At 46.2% G+C, this 21,388-nt stretch overlaps 1 protein-coding gene across 1 annotated transcript in view; it reads right to left on the bottom strand.

Annotated features, from left to right (window-relative positions):
• Nucleotides 1–18,689, bottom strand: part of BFSP1 (beaded filament structural protein 1) — a gene marked incomplete at both ends in the record, with an annotated part of 33,511 nt that extends 14,822 nt beyond the window's left edge. Inside the window, 2 exons of the mRNA XM_081343228.1 lie at nucleotides 14,271–14,331; nucleotides 18,319–18,689. Coding sequence (XP_081199354.1) covers nucleotides 14,271–14,331; nucleotides 18,319–18,689 — 432 coding nt within the window. The remainder of the gene's footprint in view (nucleotides 1–14,270; nucleotides 14,332–18,318) is intronic.
• Nucleotides 18,690–21,388: the final 2,699 nt, after the last annotated feature.

Below are 21,388 nucleotides of genomic sequence, written 5' to 3'. Positions count from 1 at the left end.
GGAATGGCAACGGTTTTCTGAGGCAGGTAGTCCAAGGGGACAAAAAGTAAACAGACTTCATAAGTGTTGTTTATTTTTAAGGATAAAGAATCCTTCAAATCCCTCCAATATCTGAAAATTCCAGTTTGACCCTGTGACTCCAGATGAAGTGGACAGGATCATGGGGAAATTAAGTGCCGCCACATGTCTGTTGGACCCGTGTCCCTCCTGGCTGGTCTATGCATCTCGGGAGGTTACACGAGGCTGGCTCCTAGCAGTTATCAATGCCTCACTGAGTGAGGGGTACTTCCCTGCCACCTTGAAAGAGGTGGTGGTAAGGCCCCTCCTCAAGAAACCTGCATTGGATCCAGCTATTTTAAATAACTTTCGTCCTGTCTCCAACCTTCGCTTTCTTGCGAAAGTTGTTGAGACCGTGGTGGCACGGCAGCTCCCTTTGGTCCTGGAGGAAACTGAGTATCTGGATCCATACCAATCGGGTTTCAGGCCCGGGTATACCACGGAGACGGCATTGGTCGCGCTGGTGAATGATCTCTGGTGGGCCCGAGATAGGGGTTATTCTTCTGTCCTGGTCCTATTAGATCTCTCAGCAGCTTTTGATACCATCGACTACGGTATCTTGCTGCGACATCTTGAGGGGTTAGGAGTGGGAGGCACCGTTTTACGGTGGTTCTCCTCCTACCTCTCAGAGACAGACAGCGTTGGCAGGGGGCAGAGGTCAACCCCTAGGCCCCTTAGTTGTGGGGTGCCTCAGGGGTTGGTACTCTCGCCTCTCCTGTTCAACATCTATATGAGGCCACTGGGTGAGATCATCCGTGGCTTCGGGGTGAGGTATTATCAATATGCTGATGATACCCAGCTTTTCATCTCCACCCCGAACCAACCCAGTGATGCCCTCGATGTGATGTCCCGTTGCCTGGAAGCAGTACAGATTTGGATGGGGAAGAACAGGCTCCAGCTCAACCCGGCCAAGACTGAGTGGCTTTACGTACCGGCATCTCATTTAGTCCAAGAGGTTCCATCTTTGGTTATTGGAGGAGAGATGTTACCTCCCATTGATAGAGCATGCAATCTAGGCGTCCTCCTGGATTCACGACTCAGTTTTGAAGATCATATTGGAGTCATGGCTAGAGGGGCATTTGCCCAGGTTCGCCTGATATGCCAGTTGCACCCCTTTCTGGACCGAGATGCCCTACGTACAGTCACCCACGCACTCGTTACCTCCCGTATAGATTACTGCAATGCTCTCTACATGGGGCTGCCCTTGAAGACCACCCGGAGGCTTCAGCTGGTGCAGAGTGCGGCCACGCGGGTAGTGATGGGAGCACCCCGATACTCCCATATTACACCCCTCCTGCGTGAGCTGCATTGGTTACCAGTTGTCCTCCGGGTGAGATTTAAGGTGCTGGTACTTACCTTTAAATCCCTACATGGCTTAGGCTCGGGATACTTGCAGGACCATCTGCTGCTGGGAAAGACTTCCCATCGCCCAGTGTGCTCACACAGAGAAGGCCTCCTCAGGGTACCGTCGGCTAGACAATGTCAGCTGGCGACCCCCAGGGGGAGGGCCTTCTCTGTGGGAGCGCCAGCCCTATGGAACCAGCTCCCCCCTGAGCTTCGGATGGCCCCAGATCTCCAGTCCTTTCACCGCGGCCTCAAAACACTCCTTTTCCACCAGGCTGACCTGGACTGACAGGGTTTTTAATTATGTTTTTAATTTTTAACTTTAATTTTTAACTTACTTTAATTTTAATTTTAATTTATTCTACAGGGCCATTAATTTAATTTTCTTTTAACTTCTGTATTATTGTATGTTATTGTTGTTAGCCACCCTGAGTCCTTCGGGAGATAGGGCGGCATATAAATCCCAATAATAAATAAATAAATAAATAAATAAATAAATCTTCATTTCAAATAGCAGTTATCCACTCCCTTTCTCTATCACAAATGTTAAGAACAGCCACCTGTGATCAAAACACAATTCCACTCTTGGCAGCGCAGACTGGCAGTGGGCTCTCCTGAGCTTTTTCCGCAATGTGTGCTATACCTCTGCACCCCTCCTGCAAATGCTGGCTTTCAAAATATGAAGTTATTGCACAATCTGCTGGGTGGAATGTGTGCCTATGTATGTGAACGCATGCATACATATAGGGAGGGAGGGAGGGAGGGAGGGAGGGAGGGAGGGAGGAAGGAAGGAAGGAAGGAAGGAAGGAAGGAAGGAAGGAAGGAAGGAAGGAAGGAAGGAAGGAAGGAAGGACGGACTGCAGTACACTTCTATGTACTCTCTGTACATATGTTTTAAGCCAGGAAACATTTCTAAAAGCTTACACAAAGAACTACATAGACTTGCAAGATCAGATGGCCTTTAAGAGTATCAGTATTATGCTCCATCTCTTTCCCTCCAATATTCATTCTGTAAAACAGTTTATGAAAGCATATGATAGGCCATGTTAGGACAATGATTCCAGATCTCTGTGTAACTGATTGCATTTGATGATTAGCAAGTTTAATGAATTGATTGACTCCCTCAATAAACCACTTATTTCTTGCCTTGGTGAGCAAACTAATCTTACATTCAAAATTATTTCTGTACCGCAAATATTCCTTGGTTTCAGTATTTTTAGGGATGGGATAACTTTTGCCCCCGATTTTTATGTTGGCTGATTATTTTTTCAGATGGTCTAGTAGCCAAACTATTTGGACAATGTTGTTATTTATTCACTATGAATGTTCTGTGACAACCAATTTCAACTAATAGCTTGTTTCCAAGCTGCCATTTGTGAGAATTGCATTAGCTGTTTGATATTTACAATCTGTGACAGGTCAACTCATATCAGCTGAAAGGATATGTTTCCTTGATTGAATTACATTTGCAATCAAAGAAGCCCTAAATCCCCTGGCCTATTGTTTAATGAGCAATTCATTAAATTTCTTTCATTCTCAGAATCTACACACTGCAACCTCCCTTGCTGAGTTTCTTAGTTAAATGACTGGATGCTTGAAAGCCCAGTTGGAGAGAAATGGGCCAAAATGGATTGCTGCAAAAATATCAGGAAAGCAGAATGGGGATGCTACATTTCACTGCAGCCTGCTTCCTTCAAAGTAGCAAAATATCCTGATATGTCATGATATTGGGATCCCCAAATTTATACTCTATTTTTGATGAGATAATTTTACACCCCCTAGCTAAATATCCATGAAGTATACCCACCATTTGTGTATGCATAGGAGGATGCCTCAGGCCTCCAGCCCGTTTTCCCATCAATCAGCTGCCAATCTTACATTCAGGCCATCTACCCTGATCTTCCCACTGCACACGTATCAACCTTTGCAGCACTTCTTTCCCTAGCTCCTTCCATCAATCAACCCTTCCCCAGTGACTTCCCAGTTCTTTCAGCCTTCATTTGAATTTTATTTTAACTTTTTATGCTAATAGGTTTTCAAAAATTTTCATATCCTCAACCTCCCTTGTGTGTCCACAATTTGGAACACTTCCTTGCATCAAAGGAAGACCAAACTGGCTGCAAATCTACACTTTTAAAGATGGGTTTTGTTGTAAAATGAGAATGGCAATTGATGTAAAGATGCAACATTAGGACAACAAAGTAGAAGCCGAAAAATAATATAGGACTAAAATAAAATGAGCAGTAATGGGATTCACTTGCTTTTGTCTAATGCAGGGGTGTCAAACTGCCGGCCCATGGGCCAGATGCATCATAGCGAAATTGCACCCACCCCATTGCTGGCAATTGGAAAAAAGTCACGATAAACCCTCCATCTTATTACACCATGTGAGCTAATTGCACAACGCACTGGCCTCGCAAGTTAATTATGCATAAAGTTTATTGAATGGGAAATAATTTTATAAGCTTTATGCATAATTGACTTGCGAGGCCGGTGCATTGTGCAATTAACTCACATGGTGTAATAAGATGGAGGGTTTGTGTCACTGTAAGTTGGGGGTGGCGGCACGAAGGGAGGTTCAGCCAATCTCAGTGTATACATGGTTGTACTTTGACAATAAAGGTTCATTCGATATGTCACGGCATATCACGTGACATTGCGAGTTTGACATCCCGGGTCTAGTGGAAAAGGATTCCGAGCAGCAAGAGTGAGATGGAATTAAGAAAAAGAAGGTGATCAGAAAGGGAAATTTTGCCATACCAAGATTGATTGGCAAATCATGAGTGCATAATTTTGAGATATTAATACTGCAATTTCATAAATGCTTACTCAGTAGGCAGAAATGCTGAAAAGAATGGGGCTTACTCACAAATAAATATAGAATTGCAACCTTGTGTTGGATTTCATAGTGGCAAATAATAGCATTAGAGTTTAATTAGTGTTGTTGCCCAAATCAAAAATCCACAACCCACAAGTCTGATGTAATGCTACACCATCAAATGTTACATATAAACCATAGCTGCATAAAATAAAAGTTTATATTGATGGACTAATCTTTTTCACTCAGCCCTTAGAGTCATTATTATGGGAAGAAAATCAACAAGAGAGGTTGCTATGTATATTAACTTTAAGTTCTGGGGAGAAAAAACAAGATATAATTCTAATAGTCTTTTTCAACATGTAAGAAAAGCATAAAAGTCCAGAAAAGTAAAACAGCTAATTTTAATTCTAACACATCCTCCCAAAGGGAGGTGGGAGGAATAACTGAATATTAAATTATTAATATTAAATATAGTATTTAAACAATTATTACATTTAATAACTGTTTAAATACTATGAGAACCAACTTGGTATAGATAGCTAAAGGTCAGAAACTGGGAGAGAGTGAGTTCTAATTGTTCTTTAGGCATAAAGCCAGGTCAGTGACTTTGGGCCAGTAACTCTCTCTTACTCCTGGGAACAAGGCAAGGGAAGTCATGTCTGAAAAACGTTGTCAAGGAAACTGTTGTGTACCCGGTTTTTTGCAGGCAATATGCGAGATGGAAGGTTCCAAACAGTAACATGCTTTATTGAAGTCAAGCAGAACAGTACTGAAACAGTGGCTGCCGCACAATTACTTATACGGTTGGCTAGTAGGTAGCAGCCAATAGGTTTAAATGAACCCATTCCTGCCCCAAATCTACCAATGATCTTCTTGGAGACAACAAGTCTGGCTTAGTCAGTGACTGTTACACAGACACACCATTGAGCAACCTTTAAGTAGCATTTAAACAAACACATGAATCAGTGCAAGTAAAAACCCCAATACATTACACCCCTCCCCCCTAGAATGTACACACATTATTTAATAACATAGTCTTGGAGATATTTCAGTGGTCTATGAGACTGTTCAGAATGCCTGGGGGTTCCGGATGACTCCCGGTCTACCTGTTTGCCTGCTGGGCTGAGTAGACCAGGACTCTTGGGTTCAAGTGAGTCAAATTGACTCAGGTTCCTTTGGCGGACCATTCCTGGTCGGCCCAAACCAAAGTCCAGTGTGGTAGCTGGGTCAGCGGAGTTGCTGCACTGTTCGGGTTGTCCTTCCCCATCTGGAAACCCAATTTGCACTTCCGGACTATGTCCATCTACAGCAGGCACCCACAAATTCCTATGCCCGTAGTTCCAGGCCCACACCCCATCGCCCACTTGCAACCCCCTTGGTGCCTTTGGGCATGCAGTGTCTGCTGCTACTTGGTCAGGGTGCAACCTGTCCAGTTTCGTGATTAGTCTTCTTCCTCAGCGGAGCTCTGCTGGGCTTTGCCCATTGCTGTGCATGGCATAGTGTGTTGGCATAGCAAGAAATCAGCCATCCTATGGTGCCAATCCCCTGAAACAATGCATTTGAGTGACTCTTTCATCGTACACACCATGCATTCTTCCTGCCCATTAGTCGGGGGGTGAAAAGGAGCCAACGTGGCATTATGAGGTTGGCCCTCAAGAAGGCCTGAAATTCGGATGCTGTGAACTGGGCCCCATTGTCCGAGACTAAGACGTCTGGCAACGCATGTGTAGCAAAAAGCTTCCTAAGCACCTGGATGGTCCTAGTCATAGTAGGTATCAGAATTACTTCCAACCATTTAGAGTGGCTGTCGACCACTATCAAAAACAACTGTCCCTGAAAGTGCCCAGCGAAGTCAACATGGATCCTTGACCACGGCATATGAGTCTCCTCCCATTGGTGGACAGGGGCCTGCAGCATCTCTGGTCTGGACTGTTGACACATGTAACACTCATGTACTTGGGCCTCGATAGCCTTATCTAACCCTGGCCACCAACGGTAGCTCCGTGCCAGCGCCTTCATCTGGATGATACCCAGATGACCCTCATGCAGAGACTGGAGCACTCTGTGCCTTAATGAACTGGGGACAATAACTCTGCTTCCCCAAAGGATGCACCCCTTATGAGCTGAAAGCTCATGTCTTCATGTGAAATAGCTCTGGAACTCTGGTCCCGGCCTATTTTCCAGCCATCCAGTGTGAACCCAGGACAGCACCCTGCTTAAAATTTTGTCTGCGGCTGTTTCTGTAGCGACATCCCCTGCATGGAGAGGAAGTTCAGGCAAATCTTGAATGGAAGAGATGTGAGCAGCTGGAGCCAGATCTGGCTCCATGTGTGGCAATGGCAACCTGCTAAGGCCATCTGCGTGGCCCATGTCTTTGCCGGGTTTGTGAATCATCCTGTAGCTGTGGGGTGACATAAAAATGGACCATCTTAACATTATGGGGGAGAGTATTTGAGGCGTCTGCCTGTCTGTGGTAAATAGTCCCAGCAATGGCTTGTGGTCAGTGAAGACCGTGAATTTGCGGCCATACAAATAGTCGTGTAATTTTTTAACTCTGGACACAATGGCCAAAGCCTCTTTATCAATCTGAGTATAATTGCATTCAGCCAAGGACAAGGTCCTTGAATAGTAAGCAATAGGGGACTAAGTCCCATCATCTGACAAATGGCTTAGTACAGCCCCAACCCCATAAGGGGATGTGTCACATGCAATACAAACTGGCAAATTTTCATTAAAGTGTGTGAGCACTGAATTTGAGGACAGTAGTGATTTTACCACCTTAAAACTGTTTTCCTGAATCTTGGTCCACTTCCACTTGGTCCACTTCCATGGGGTGTTCTTGCCTGGAGCTCTCCTTTAGATCTGGGGCTTGGTGCCAGCTGAATTGCGTTCAGCTTGGACTCTGCAGGATGGATGCCTTCGGCATCAATACAGAACCCCAGGAATTCAATGGAAGAAACCCCAATTTTGCATTTGTCCTTCCTCAGCTTGAGTCCCACTGTGTGGAATCACTGAAAGACAGCTTTGAGCCGCCTTGCCAGGACCTCAGTGGACTGTCCAGCAATGAGTACATCATCAAAATAGGGGCAGACCCCCACAATCCCCTTGAGTGTACGCTCCATGACTCCCTGGAAGAACCCTGGGGCTACACTAACCCTGAATTGGAGGCGTTTGACCTTAAAAGTCCCCCTATGTATCACAATTGTTTGTGCAGCCACTGTGGCCTTATCCACTGGTAACTGCTGATAGGCCTGTGCCAAATCTAACTTAGCAAACATGCTACCCCCTTGCAGCAATACCAATATGTGGCTAATGACTGGCACCGGGTACGTGTGCTGCTGCAGTGCCTGGTTAATGGTTCAATTGTAATCAGCACAAATTCTGATCTCCCCATTGGCCTTAAGTGGCGTAACAATAGGAGTCTCCCACTCCCCCCCATCTAGGGACTGTAGTACCCCCTGACTCACTAGCTTGTCCAGCTCTGCATCAATTTTGTGGTTTAATGCCAAAGGCACATGACGGGGCTTAACCCTAATTGGCGTTACTGAGGGATCAAGCTTAAAGGCTATCAGGGGGCCCTTGGACTCTCCCAAGCTTGTGTCAAAAATATCTGCGAATTCCTCGCATACTGATGCCATGTTCGGCGCTTGTGTCTGGTGAATCCAGGTTACTTGAATGCCCAGTGCATCAAACTAATCAAGCCCAATGAGTCTTGTTCTCTGGCCCTCCACCACAATGACATCTAGGGCCCCCGAAAACCCCTTGAATTTTTCAGCCAAAGTGGCCTCGTCCTTGACGGCTATTTGGGAATTCTGAAAGTCTGTTAAAATAATATCTGACGGCTGAAGTTTGGCCCATCTCTTGCTGCGACTACACACGAACCGGAAAGTCTCAAGGGAAATAATGGATACAGCTGAAACGGTGTCCAGTTCCATTCTGCAAGGAATGCCTTGCAGCTTGACTTGTAGTGAAGTTTTTGTTTAAGGGGACGGCGAGCTCCCATGCGGCAGACATTCCTGCAGCTGGAGCAGAACCCTGAATGACTCGTCCAGTTGACGGTCCTTCTGGCAACCCCTACAGACGGCTGCAATGTGGCCGGATTTCCCACAGCCCTGACACGTGGCTGTCCAGAATCTGGAGTCCACTCATTGATGGCAGCCTCCACAGCCCAAACATCTAAGGAAGGGAACTGCCTTGTCAGGGGGGTCTCTGTTCCTTGTTGTGGTGTCATTGAATCTTGTCAACTTTGTGGTCAATGACGTCTTCTCATTGCTCGATGTCCTCGTGGTGGATGGCTTCTGCATGTGGTGTGCTTTTGGCGGGCTGCAATGCCTTCATGGCCCCGGTGGTGGCTTCGTCCACCATGACTTCTTTCAAAATTTCTTGGAGTGAGAAAGTCTCCTTCATGAAAAGTTTTTATTGGAGCTCTCTGCTCCTGAGTCCACAGGCAAGACGAACTTGAAGTCTCTCTTCCCAGTCCCTGAATTGACAAAGACTCGACGCTTGCCTCAATGCCGTGATGAACTCCGTAGCCATCTCACCGGGCTGTTGTTCTCACTGTTCAAAGGCATGCCTCCATGCAATCACCGACAGCTTCAGTTGGAAATGGTCACCAAGCCGTTTCTTCAGGTCCATGTAAGTAATGGACTCCAGCTGTGCCAGTGCGACCAAGTTCTCAGCAATGTCGAACATTGCAGGCCCGCACACACAGAGGAGTGTTGCGGCCTTCAGACCATCTTCGGTGACTTGATTTGCCTGGGGGTAGTTCTCCACCCTCGAAATGTAGGCCGACCATTTCTCTGGGTGCATGACATCGAATTCTTTGAGCTTTCCAACCTTTGCCATGGTGAGAAGTCTTCACGGCTCATGTCTCATGTTGCCTCATGCTGCTGGCTTCTTTGTAGGCCCTGGGACTGATCCTCAGTGGGGGTGGTCTCCAGCATGGCTTGCTAGGGAGACCGAGGGGGGGAGAAACACTGTCCCTACCAGGCGCTGTGCTGGTCTCACCCCTTAGTGATTTCAGGCTCTTATGAAGAAGAAGCATCCCACCTTCATCGCCAGTGTTGTGTAGCCAGTTCTTTGCAGGAAATACACGAGACGGAAGGTTCCAAACAGTAACATGCTTTATTGAAGTCAAGCAGAACAGAACTGAAACAGTGGCTGCTGCGCAGCTACTTATACGGTTGGCCACTAGGCGGCGGCCAATAGGTTTAAGGAACTCATTCTCACCCCAAATCTGCCAATGATCTTGGACACAACAAGTCTGGCTTAGTCAGTGACTGTTACACAGAAACACCATTGAGCATCCTTTAAGCAGCATTTAAACAGACACGTGAATCAGTACAAGTAAAAAACCCAATATATTACAGAAACTGTGTGGACATGTCCAGGTAGTCACAAGGAGTCAGGATTGACTTCAAAGGATATCCACCCACACAACTCTTTATGTATCATTTCTTTGCCAAGGAAACCAGCTTTTGTCATAGCTCCCTCAGAGCCCCATTCGGAGGAGGAAGAAGAGTTGGAGCTGGGACCGTCTGAAAGGGAAGGCATGCCAGTGGCTGAGAATTATGCTGTCCTGAGCCCCTCAGGCACTGAGGGGGGAGTTGACCAGTCAGAGAGCTGCCTGCCTGCACAGACACAGGTGAGGATCAGCTGCTGACCGGAAGTGGTGCTGATAGGCAGCCAATCTTCCTCTGATGAGGAACAGCTGCCTGCTCCACTCAATCCAAGGGCAAGGAGAGTTGAGCATAGGCAAGCCCAGAGAATGGCTGCAAGGCAGTAGGTCACTCCACCCCTCCTCAGAACGAATGCCTGGAAGGGAGTAACTTAAAGAGAAGCAGTGGGGAGCTAGTCTTTGCTAAGAACAATTGTTTACCTTGGCTTAAACACACACCCCTGCCCAGCTTTTACTCATGCCTGTTGCTGTTTGCCTTGCCTCACTTGGAAGATTGTTCTTTGCATTTTGTTTTGGACCTCGCCCTTCTCTTGTGGCCTACGTTTGGCCTTTGTTTCACTGGGGATTTGGAACCGCTTCTTTTCTGGGACCTGTTTCTTGTCCTGAGAATTGCCCTTGCCTTGTGCCTGGACTCTGCCTGGTGGATTGGAACCCTGAACTTTGCCCTGTGAGCATGCCCTACTCTGTGGGCTTTCTTTGTACTACCGGGGCTGTGTTTTGGAGTCTGAGGGTGGCTGCCTTCAGGATAGTGTGAAGGTGGAGCCTTACCAGTTGTTGGAGAGCCACTGACTGGAACATTGGTTAAGAGAAATAAAGAACTCTCTAAAGGCTTGCCTTGCCTTGACCAGCTGGGTCATAACAGGTTTTCTTCAAAAGGACAATTGTTGGATGATGGAGGGCACTCAGGTACGGTATGTGCTTGATATACTAATAATAATTGCACCCTCTTTTTCTATGTTTATAAGTAAAGTGGCATACTTTACTTTCTAATAACCTGAGATTCTATTAAAATGGCGTTTTAAGCTTCCAAACATGTGCATGTAGTTTTTAAAACACCCTATTTTTAAAGCTAGGAGGAACGCGGTGGCTCAGTGGGTTAGGACGCTGAGCTTGTCGATCAGAAGGTCGGCAGTTTGGCAGGTCAAATCCCGAGTGCCACGTAACAGAGTGAGTGCCTGTTACTCATCCCAGCTTCTGCCAACCTGGCAGCTCGAAAGCACGTAAAAATGCAAGTAGAAAAATAGGGACCACTATAGTGGAAAGGTAACAGCGTTCCGTGCGCCTTTGGCGTCTAGTCATGCCGGCCACATGACCATGGAGACATCCTCGGACAAGCGCTGGCTCTTCAGCTTTGAAACGTTGATGAGCACTGGCCCCTAGAGTCGGAAACGACTAGCACACATGTGCGGGGGAACCTTTACCTTTACCTTTATATTTTTAAAGCTGGAAAATGTAATTCCTCTCACACAAAACTAGCAGCAGCAAATGCAGATAATATTGCAAAAGTGACAGCACTAAACATGCCTGTCTTTGTGTTACTACTGGCTATCAGTACTCATAGCAATAGCACTTAGACTTACCGTATATACTTGAGTATAAGCCGAATTTTTCAGCCCACTTTTTGGGCTGAAAAATTCCACTTCGGCTTATACTCCAGTCAACAAAAAAACTTACCGAGGACTTGTGCGCGGCCGAGGCTTTGGTGCTTCCGGGATCGCCCGCACCTCTCCCAAGCCACCGCCGTCCGAGACCTGCCGAAGTTTGGGGAGGTTTGGGGAGGTGCGCGCGCACCTCCCCAAACTCCGCGCCTTGCCTGCCTGCTTCTTTCCGCAGCGGAAAGAAGCAGGCAGGCAGGGCGCGGAGGAACGGAGACTTGCCAACGTTTGGGGAGGTTTGGGCGCCTCCCCAAACCTCGGCAGGTCTCCGTTCCTCCGCGCAGACCTGCCGACGTTTGGGGAGGTTTGGGCGCCTCCCCAAACCTCGGCAGGTCTCCGTTCCTCCTGCCGACCTTTGGGGAGGTTTGGGCGCCTCCCCAAACCTCCCCAAACCTCGGCAGGTCTCCGTTCCTCCTGCCGACCTTTGGGGAGGTTTGGGCGCCTCCCCAAACCTCCCCAAACCTCGGCAGGTCTCCGTTCCTCCTGCCGACCTTTGGGGAGGTTTGGGCGCCTCCCCAAACGTCCCCAAACCTCGGCAGGTCTCCGTTCCTGTTTGGGGAGGTTTGGGCGCCTCCCCAAACCTCCCCAAACCTCGGCAGGTCTCCGTTCCTCCGCGCAGACCTGCCGACCTTTGGGGAGGTTTGGGCGCCTCCCCAAACGTCCCCAAACCTCGGCAGGTCTCCGTTCCTGTTTGGGGAGGTTTGGGCGCCTCCCCAAACCTCCCCAAACCTCGGCAGGTCTCCGTTCCTCCGCGCAGACCTGCCGACCTTTGGGGAGGTTTGGGCGCCTCCCCAAACGTCCCCAAACCTCGGCAGGTCTCCGTTCCTGTTTGGGGAGGTTTGGGCGCCTCCCCAAACCTCCCCAAACCTCGGCAGGTCTCCGTTCCTCCGCGCAGACCTGCCGACCTTTGGGGAGGTTTGGGCGCCTCCCCAAACGTCCCCAAACCTCGGCAGGTCTCCGTTCCTGTTTGGGGAGGTTTGGGCGCCTCCCCAAACCTCCCCAAACCTCGGCAGGTCTCCGTTCCTCCGCGCAGACCTGCCGACCTTTGGGGAGGTTTGGGCGCCTCCCCAAACGTCCCCAAACCTCGGCAGGTCTCCGTTCCTGTTTGGGGAGGTTTGGGCGCCTCCCCAAACCTCCCCAAACCTCGGCAGGTCTCCGTTCCTCCGCGCAGACCTGCCGACGTTTGGGGAGGTTTGGGCGCCTCCCCAAACCTCCCCAGGTCTCCGTTCCTCCGCGCAGACCTGCCGACCTTTGGGGAGGTTTGGGCGCCTCCCCAAACCTCCCCAAACCTCGGCAGGTCTCCGTTCTTCCTGCCGACCTTTGGGGAGGTTTGGGCGCCTCCCCAAACCTCCCCAAACGTCGGCAGGTCTGTGCGGAGGAACGGAGACCTGCCGAGGTTTGGGGAGGTTTGGGGAGGCGCCCAAACCTCCCCAAACAGGAACGGAGACCTGCCGAGGTTTGGGGAGGTTTGGGGAGGCGCCCAAACCTCCCCAAACGTCGGCAGGTCTGCGCGGAGGAACGGAGACCTGCCGAGGTTTGGGGAGGTTTGGGGAGGCGCCCAAACCTCCCCAAACAGGAACGGAGACCTGCCGAGGTTTGGGGAGGTTTGGGGAGGCGCCCAAACCTCCCCAAACGTCGGCAGGTCTGCGCGGAGGAACGGAGACCTGCCGAGGTTTGGGGAGGTTTGGGGAGGCGCCCAAACCTCCCCAAACAGGAACGGAGACCTGCCGAGGTTTGGGGACGTTTGGGGAGGCGCCCAAACCTCCCCAAAGGTCGGCAGGTCTGCGCGGAGGAACGGAGACCTGCCGAGGTTTGGGGAGGTTTGGGGAGGCGCCCAAACCTCCCCAAACAGGAACGGAGACCTGCCGAGGTTTGGGGACGTTTGGGGAGGCGCCCAAACCTCCCCAAAGGTCGGCAGGTCTGCGCGGAGGAACGGAGACCTGCCGAGGTTTGGGGAGGTTTGGGGAGGCGCCCAAACCTCCCCAAACAGGAACGGAGACCTGCCGAGGTTTGGGGACGTTTGGGGAGGCGCCCAAACCTCCCCAAAGGTCGGCAGGTCTGCGCGGAGGAACGGAGACCTGCCGAGGTTTGGGGAGGTTTGGGGAGGCGCCCAAACCTCCCCAAACAGGAACGGAGACCTGCCGAGGTTTGGGGAGGTTTGGGGAGGCGCCCAAACCTCCCCAAACGTCGGCAGGTCTGCGCGGAGGAACGGAGACCTGCCGAGGTTTGGGGAGGTTTGGGGAGGCGCCCAAACCTCCCCAAACAGGAACGGAGACCTGCCGAGGTTTGGGGAGGTTTGGGGAGGCGCCCAAACCTCCCCAAACGTCGGCAGGTCTGCGCGGAGGAACGGAGACCTGCCGAGGTTTGGGGACGTTTGGGGAGGCGCCCAAACCTCCCCAAACAGGAACGGAGACCTGCCGAGGTTTGGGGACGTTTGGGGAGGCGCCCAAACCTCCCCAAAGGTCGGCAGGTCTGCGCGGAGGAACGGAGACCTGCCGAGGTTTGGGGAGGCGCCCAAACCTCCCCAAACAGGAACGGAGACCTGCCGAGGTTTGGGGAGGTTTGGGGAGGCGCCCAAACCTCCCCAAAGGTCGGCAGGAGGAACGGAGACCTGCCGACGAGCCTTGGCCACACAGGGTATTCCTGTGTATTCAGGCTTGCAAAATGGCGGATCGAGCCTCTGCTGGCGGCAGAGGCTTGCAGAACGGCGGATCGGCTTATACTCGAGTCAATAACTTTTTCCAGTTTTTGGGGGTGAAATTGGGGGTCTCGGCTTATACTCGAGTCGGCTTATACTCAAGTATATACGGTATATACTGCTTCACAATGCTTTACAGCCCTCTCTAAGTGGTGACATCACATGAAAAGCAGCACCTATGAAAAGATCCCTGGGTAAAAAAGGATAAGAATATTACATTTGATATAATGAATTTACCTTATTAAGCTGTTCAAGAGTACTCTTCTGCTTCTTCTGATATTCACATTCATTTTTATATCTAAAAGAAGACAAACAAAAATGCAAGTAAACCCCACTGATACATTAGAAAGAAATTTTCATTCAATTCAAATTGGAAGCCATTCCTCCACTTCTGTTTGACTTAAGACATGGCTTCATACCACATTCAGAGTTTGAATTTATCCCTTCATAGAGTCTATATTTGAGTTTTACAGGTTATCTAAATTAGAACAGATTTCAGTGACATGGATTGAATTTACCATAGTGCAACAGATTACCTGGTGAATGATATTGTGTTGGTATTCATTTTTAGCTTAGAATAGATTATTCAAAGTTAATTGATGATAGACTGGAAAACTATGATCTCTGAGATATGTTTACTATTTCTAGCACTTTTAAAGTCCTTGCTTATTAATTTATATTTTATTCCTCTATCTTGGCCATGTAGTTTATAGATCTTTAAAATGTAATCAGATTTTTTTTAGAAAAAAGAGGTTTATGGATACATTTGGACATAATGTTAAACTAGGAATGGAAAACCCACTGCCAATGAAATACATATGCTCACAATGCCATATTTCCAGCTTCCAAAAGACTGAATTATAAATGTTTACCTCTGAGGGGGCATTTTCTCTGAATTAAAAGAATCTCTTAATTCCTCAAAACCTGAAAAATGAGGTAAAAGTTCCAGGTTCATGTTGAAACTTAACATTAACATTAAGATCATGGCATCCGGCCTTCTCAATTCCTGGCAAATAGATGGGGAAGAAATGGAGGTAGTGACAGATTTTATTTTCCTGGGCTCCAAGATCACTGGAGATGGGGACTGCAGCCCAGAAATTAAAAGACGCTTGCTCCTCGGGAGGAAAGCCATGGCAAATCTAGACAGCACACTAAAAAGCAGAGACATCACCCTGCCAACAAAAGTGCATATAGTCAAAGCTATGGTCTTCCCAGTTGCAATGTATAGCTGTGAAAGTTGGACCATAAGAAAGGCTGAGCGCCAAAGAATTGAGGCCTTTGAACTATGGTGCTGGAGAAGACTCCTGCAAGTCACTTGTACTGCAAGGCGATCAAACCGGTCAGTCCTAGAGGAGATCAACCTTGACTGCTCTTTAGAAGGCCAGATCCTGAAGTTGAAACTCAAATACTTTGGCCACCTAATGAGAAGGAAGGACTCACTGGAGAAGAGCCTAATGCTGGGAAAGGTTGAGGGCAATAGAAAAAGGGGATGACAGAGAATGAGGTGGTTGGATGGAGTCACTGAAGCAGTAGGCGTGAGCTTAAATGGACTCCAGAAGATGATAGAGGACAGGAAGGCCTGGAGGAACATTGTCCATGGGGTTGCGATGGGTGGGACATGACTTCGCAACTAACAACAACAACATTAAGTTAGCTACATTAAATGAGTTATAGTTAATGTTAGCTATAGTTGCCAGTTTAGCTGAATCCACAAATTGTGGTTAATTAAACCCAGAGACAAATCTTTCCAAAACATTCTTTCTCTTGTTGCACAAAATTTGTAGGAAAAGAGAAAGGTAAGTCATGAGCCCAACAGGAAGCCAATCATAGAAGAGCCTTTCTTAACAGGGATTCCATAAGAGGTCAGGAGGGTTTCCATGAGAGATCATGATTGTGGGGGAAAAAACTGACATTCATGTTTTGCACAATGCTAGCTCCTGCACTAGTAGGAATCCTTGTGGATTGCAACTCAGCTACCAACCTGCCATTTTGTTATTGCAGTAAACCTTATAAAAGTTGGATCGTGAAAGTTAAAAATGAATTGCATTATGAAGTTTTGGGATTTTCTACAGGAGTTCCCAGCAATCTGATAATTATTTCAAGGATTCCCCCAGAATAAAAAAAAGACTGGCTTAGCCTAGGGTTGTGTTCTATATTTGTATGTCTGTGATGTCCCATATAAACTGTGGAAGAAAATAGAATAAGAAACAATCCAAAATATATGACACAATTTAAATGGACATACTTTGGATCCCATCAATTAAGGAGTATTGTCAGCCCTCCCTGTATCAGTGCCTGCCTTCTAGAACAGAGGTCCCCAACCCTTTGGGCACCAGGAACCAGTTCCATGGAGAGGGGGTTTTCCGCAGACCGAGAGATGTGTGGTTTTGTGTGCTGCCTGCATCCCGCGGATGGGGCTTTGCTTGTTTGTGCGGACCGGTTGCTGGCATGCTACAGACCGATACTGGTCCACGGACTGGGGGTTGGGGACCCCTGTTCTAGAACAATACATTTTCAGAGGGATCCAAAATAGGCTCCCATCCTGATGGTAAAATCAGGAAGCTGTTAAAAAGTTGGCCATTCCCCCAGACTATGGGATCAGGTGATAATAGAGCTTCATTGGATGAGTTTGTTTCCGGGCCACACATAATTTCTTTTTTGTGTTTTGTATTTTTTGTATTTTTTTATTTTAATTGTAAGCCTTCCAAGGACACTGGAAGTCAAGTAGTCTCTAAATTGTACAAACAAACAAATTACAGCACTTTGCAACTGGCACACCTTTATTAATGACCACGGCAAAAAAGGTATTAAAATCAGTCGTGTCTCATGGTGATCTGCTTAATGATTGCAACAACCATAATGCCAGGCTCAATTACCTGTTTCCTTCATTTTTCTAAACAAAATAAAAGCAAGGAATTATATCTGAAAATAGAATAAATATTTTCAATCGTTGTAAAATAAGTATTCCATACTTTGGGGATTTTTTTTGTTTGTTTCTTTTAACTCTGTTACTACAGAAAGAAAACAGGGGGGGCAGAAACCCAACCCTTTGTTTTCAAAGATATAAGGAGCCAGATTAAGAAAAGAAAAAAATAAACGATGCTAAGAAACAAAGGAGAGATTGGGCAGGACATGTACAGTATATTTCATGGCTCACATAGCAAGAAATGAAATGATCCGAACATCTTCAATGCCCTCAGGATAGAAAAGTCATTTATAATTTGCATAAATGGTAAAAGGATAATAATCACAAATATCCAGGCAATGTTGCTACATACATTCAAAACACTCCATAAACCACTGGGGGTGATCACAATCTGTGGAAGCTATTTATTGGTTAATTTAGTGCATTTCATATTCCCTTTGAGCATTTTTTCCAAATTGAGAAATATTTCCCAATTAAGTATTTTCTATGCAAATACAAAATTTACTTTCACAGCACCAACTTTACAACTCCATTCCTGATACCAACTCATTAGACTAGCTCAGTAGGCTAAAGTTCTTCCAGATATTTTTTCCCTTTCTGCATCACTACTACATTGTACTTATTTATGAAATAAATAAGATGCCACTGTATTTCATACTTCATTATTCTAACTTTCTCCTCACTGTGCCTTTATGAAGGAAAAATTTGAATAGATATGCCCCTTACTTTTGATTGCTAATATTTTTATTTTTTTGAGCACACAGGGGCAGATAGTGAGAGCTATCACTGCTGCTGAAAGAGAATTTTGGACATCATCACAAAATGCCATGAAGGCACTTATTTCTTTTCACTTTCACAAGCCAAGGTGCTAGGATCCTTGTTTTGCTTTTGTGGGATTGCTTACCCAAAGCCACAAAAAAGATAGCTTTGTACCTCCATTTAGAAAAAGCCAAAGGTAGATTTATTTATTTTTTTTATTTTATTTTATTTTAATTCCATTTATATCCCGCCCTTCTCCGCAGACTCAGGGCGGCTTACAAGCTTAGCAGTAGCCTTCATTCTATGTATATGCCTGCTTATTAGGGCTTTCACACACCCCAAGCGGCATTATTACAAAGTCAGCTTATTGCCCCCAACAATCTGGGTCCTCATTTTACCTACCTGGGAAGGATGGAAGGCTGAGTCAACCTTGAGCCTGGTGGGATGCGAACCTGCACTAATTGCAGGCAGCTGGTGTTACTTAAGGAGGCATTAGCCCACTGCTCCACCAAGGCTCTTGACACAGTTTTGAAGAACCAGGAAACTCTATGCATCCATCTGCCATAATGAAGACATCTCCTTCATCTCCAACCAACTTACTTGTTACAGTATTCATCCAGCATGCGCTGAGCATCTTTCTTCTCACGTTCCAGCTTAGATCTGTTGGTGGACAGGTCACGAACCCGCTGGTGATTGAGATCAATCTGAGCAGCAAAAGCCTCTTCTAATCCAGCCAGCTCATCCATGCGTTGGAACGTCTCAAGCTGCTTGCGGAAGATGGCATTACGCTGCTCAAGCACCCGAGCCCTGTTGATGTAGTTTGAAAACTGTTCACTAAGGTCCTGCAGGTTTTCCAGGCCTTGGGCTTGTGCAAGACCACCAAATTCCGGTGACTCCGGAAGTTCTTCATAAGCATCTGATTGTTCATACTTCTCCTTGTGGACTGCATGCAAGTAGCTGCTCCTGTACATGGCAGAGTAGGGAGCTGTGGGGGAGCCCAGGAATCTCCCTTGTCTGTGTCTTTCCAGTTTGAAGCACCAAAACTGGGTCTTTCCTGCTCAAATGTATTTGAACCCTGGGTAGACTCAGTTCTCTTGTGAAACCCAAAATAGCAGCTCAGTCTAAGACTCTATGATTCCTAAGCTCACTGCAAGAGAAACAAAACCAAATTAGACCGTCCTGCCTTCTGGTTCTTGATAGTGGTGGTTTTCAATTCTGTCAGCACTTTTTGCTTTCTTTCCCACCAGTTTTTTCAACTGCATGTGATAGGGGGGGGCAGGGGGTGAAGCAAAGGGAGAGAGAGCTGTATAGTTTTTGCTGAACTGATTACAAAGCAAGAGAGGAGCAGAACACAAAAGACATGTGGCTTTACAGGATGGGACCCAAACATTCCAATGGGTTTTTGTTCTATTTTGTCTATCACAGGGTGTTTGACTGAGAGTAACACATTTAACTAATGCCTGAGGTAATTTTGACTTGGCCTGGCTTTAAAAACTGAATCCTAGTGATAAAAAGATATTCAAAACTTTAAAAGAACCATACTTCTACCTAAGAGCACCTTTAGCATCTAGATTGTCATGATAGTAGTTCCAATGTTTTTTCCTTGCATAGCCTCACTACTCAGAAGTTCATATGCTGTTCCAGAGAAAGAAGCCTCTATTTTTCAAATAGCCCAGGAATGAAGTAAACTCTGAGTAATGTATAAAGTGATCTCTTCTCATTTTATCATGAGAGGTAAGGCTGAGAGTGAGCGGCTCAAAGTCATCCCATGAGAGCTACACAAGCCTGGTCCATGATAAAAGAGACCCCTTGGTCAACACTTAAAGGTAGCCAGATCCATTGTTACTGAAATTCAGTAGTGCAATTGATAGATACTGAGGACATGGAATCCCACAATTATCTGAGTCAGATAATATAAGGAGACTGTAGAGTTAATTCCATTTTAGAAGCTAAGAAAATCCAGCTCCTACTTAAGTCTTCCTCCTGCACATACATACATACACACAAAAAGGAGAATCTATTTGCTTCACAACAAATTAAAGGCAGCCACAAACTAACAATAACAAATCAACCAAGCTCAGGATGTCATATAACCACAATTTGTCCAATATTTGAATGCTGTCAATATTAAAGCATGATAGTAAGATTTACTAATCTGTCCATTGATATTTACTATAGAGCAGTGGTTCTCAACCTTTTCTCCCTTTAAATACCTTTTGTGGCCACAGTTCATGGTCACAGACCCCCAAGACTTAAGATAGAAATACCTTGAATTTTTATTAGCACTTGTTTCAAATCTCTTTTATTCATTTATTACTCATTTATTACCAACATCTGTAAGCCAGCTATTTCTGCAATTCTGGGTGGTTTACAACACTCAGAGTCAAAGACTTCCATAAAGACAACCTAAAATAAAGGTAATGTGTAATGCTATTTATCTTCCTACCCAAATGCTCTATGGAGCTCTTCGCTAGTTTCCTAAATTTCAAAAGGGTGGGAGTAATCCTGACTTTAAGGAAAATGCTTTTGTGTTGTGAAAAGATTACTAAGTTTACCATAATATTACTTCTTGTTCCCTTGATTTGTCAGGGGGAAGACATGCAAATTCTACTTGAAAAGAACAGTTCCAGAGGTAACTAGGGCTCAAACCATTTTGTTAATCTGAAAATCTTTCACAAATTCATTTAATTTTAAATACTCTTGGGCTGTAACCAAATAATAAAATGTGTCCTCACTTGGGGTTCAAATGACTCAAATTACAAAACTTTGGACAGATTATATGAAGACCTAGCTCTCTGAAGAAGGCTCTGATGCCTGGAAAGTTGGAAAGAAGAAGAGAACAACCAGCAACAAGATGAATGGACTCAGTTACAATGCTGATGAGTGTACTGTTGGAAGACTTCAAGGACCAGGTTTTCATGCAGAAAATCTGTCTATGTGGTCACTAACAGTTGACAGGGATTTGATGGCACGCAGTCAGTCAAATGTGGGCTCGTGGTGTGCACTGAGTAATTCATGCTTCCAGTAGTTTTCAGTGTCTTCCATCCAGATTCCATCTAGATTCTCCCTCTAACACGAATTTGATGAGAAAGTCCAATGACACAATCCTTTTTTGATTATAGTTTCCCCAGGAAATTAATTGGAAATAATCTAGTTTGCAGTTATGCCTGCATTCATTCATCAAATTTCTACACCGCCCATCTCACCTAAGTGACTCTGAGTAATTGACTTTTGTATAATACAGAGGAGCCTTCTTTTCCATAATTGCTGTAAGGTGTTAATCCTACAGTCAGCTTTACCATCTAGAATGATAGAAACAACCAGGTCTATCATTCCAACAAAGTCAAATTTGACAGGTTCCAGATCAAGTCTCTAACTCTCAGAACAATATCCATTAAGTCATCCCTATCTCCCTTCCACCTTATGACAACTTGTCCCATATATAGTATAGTGCAGATGTATCATTCTAATCTATAGGATTAGTAATGTCATCCTAAAAGAATTGTGGAAAATAAGGTTCCTTTATGATCACTAAAAAGCATTTCTGACTTCTTTTACTATGAAAGCCGAGAGACAAAATGTTCATATGCTTATATACACACATACATATATACTTACATCCTCTACCTATACAGAAAGAGAATGTTCCTCCCATTATATCCCATACCAG

The sequence above is a fragment of the Vipera berus genome (genome assembly GCF_964194415.1).
Source record: "Vipera berus genome assembly, chromosome: 1".
NCBI classification, from domain to species: Eukaryota; Metazoa; Chordata; class Lepidosauria; order Squamata; family Viperidae; genus Vipera; species Vipera berus.
Note: the sequence above shows the minus strand (reverse complement) of the source record. Positions and strands in the feature narration are given on the sequence as shown.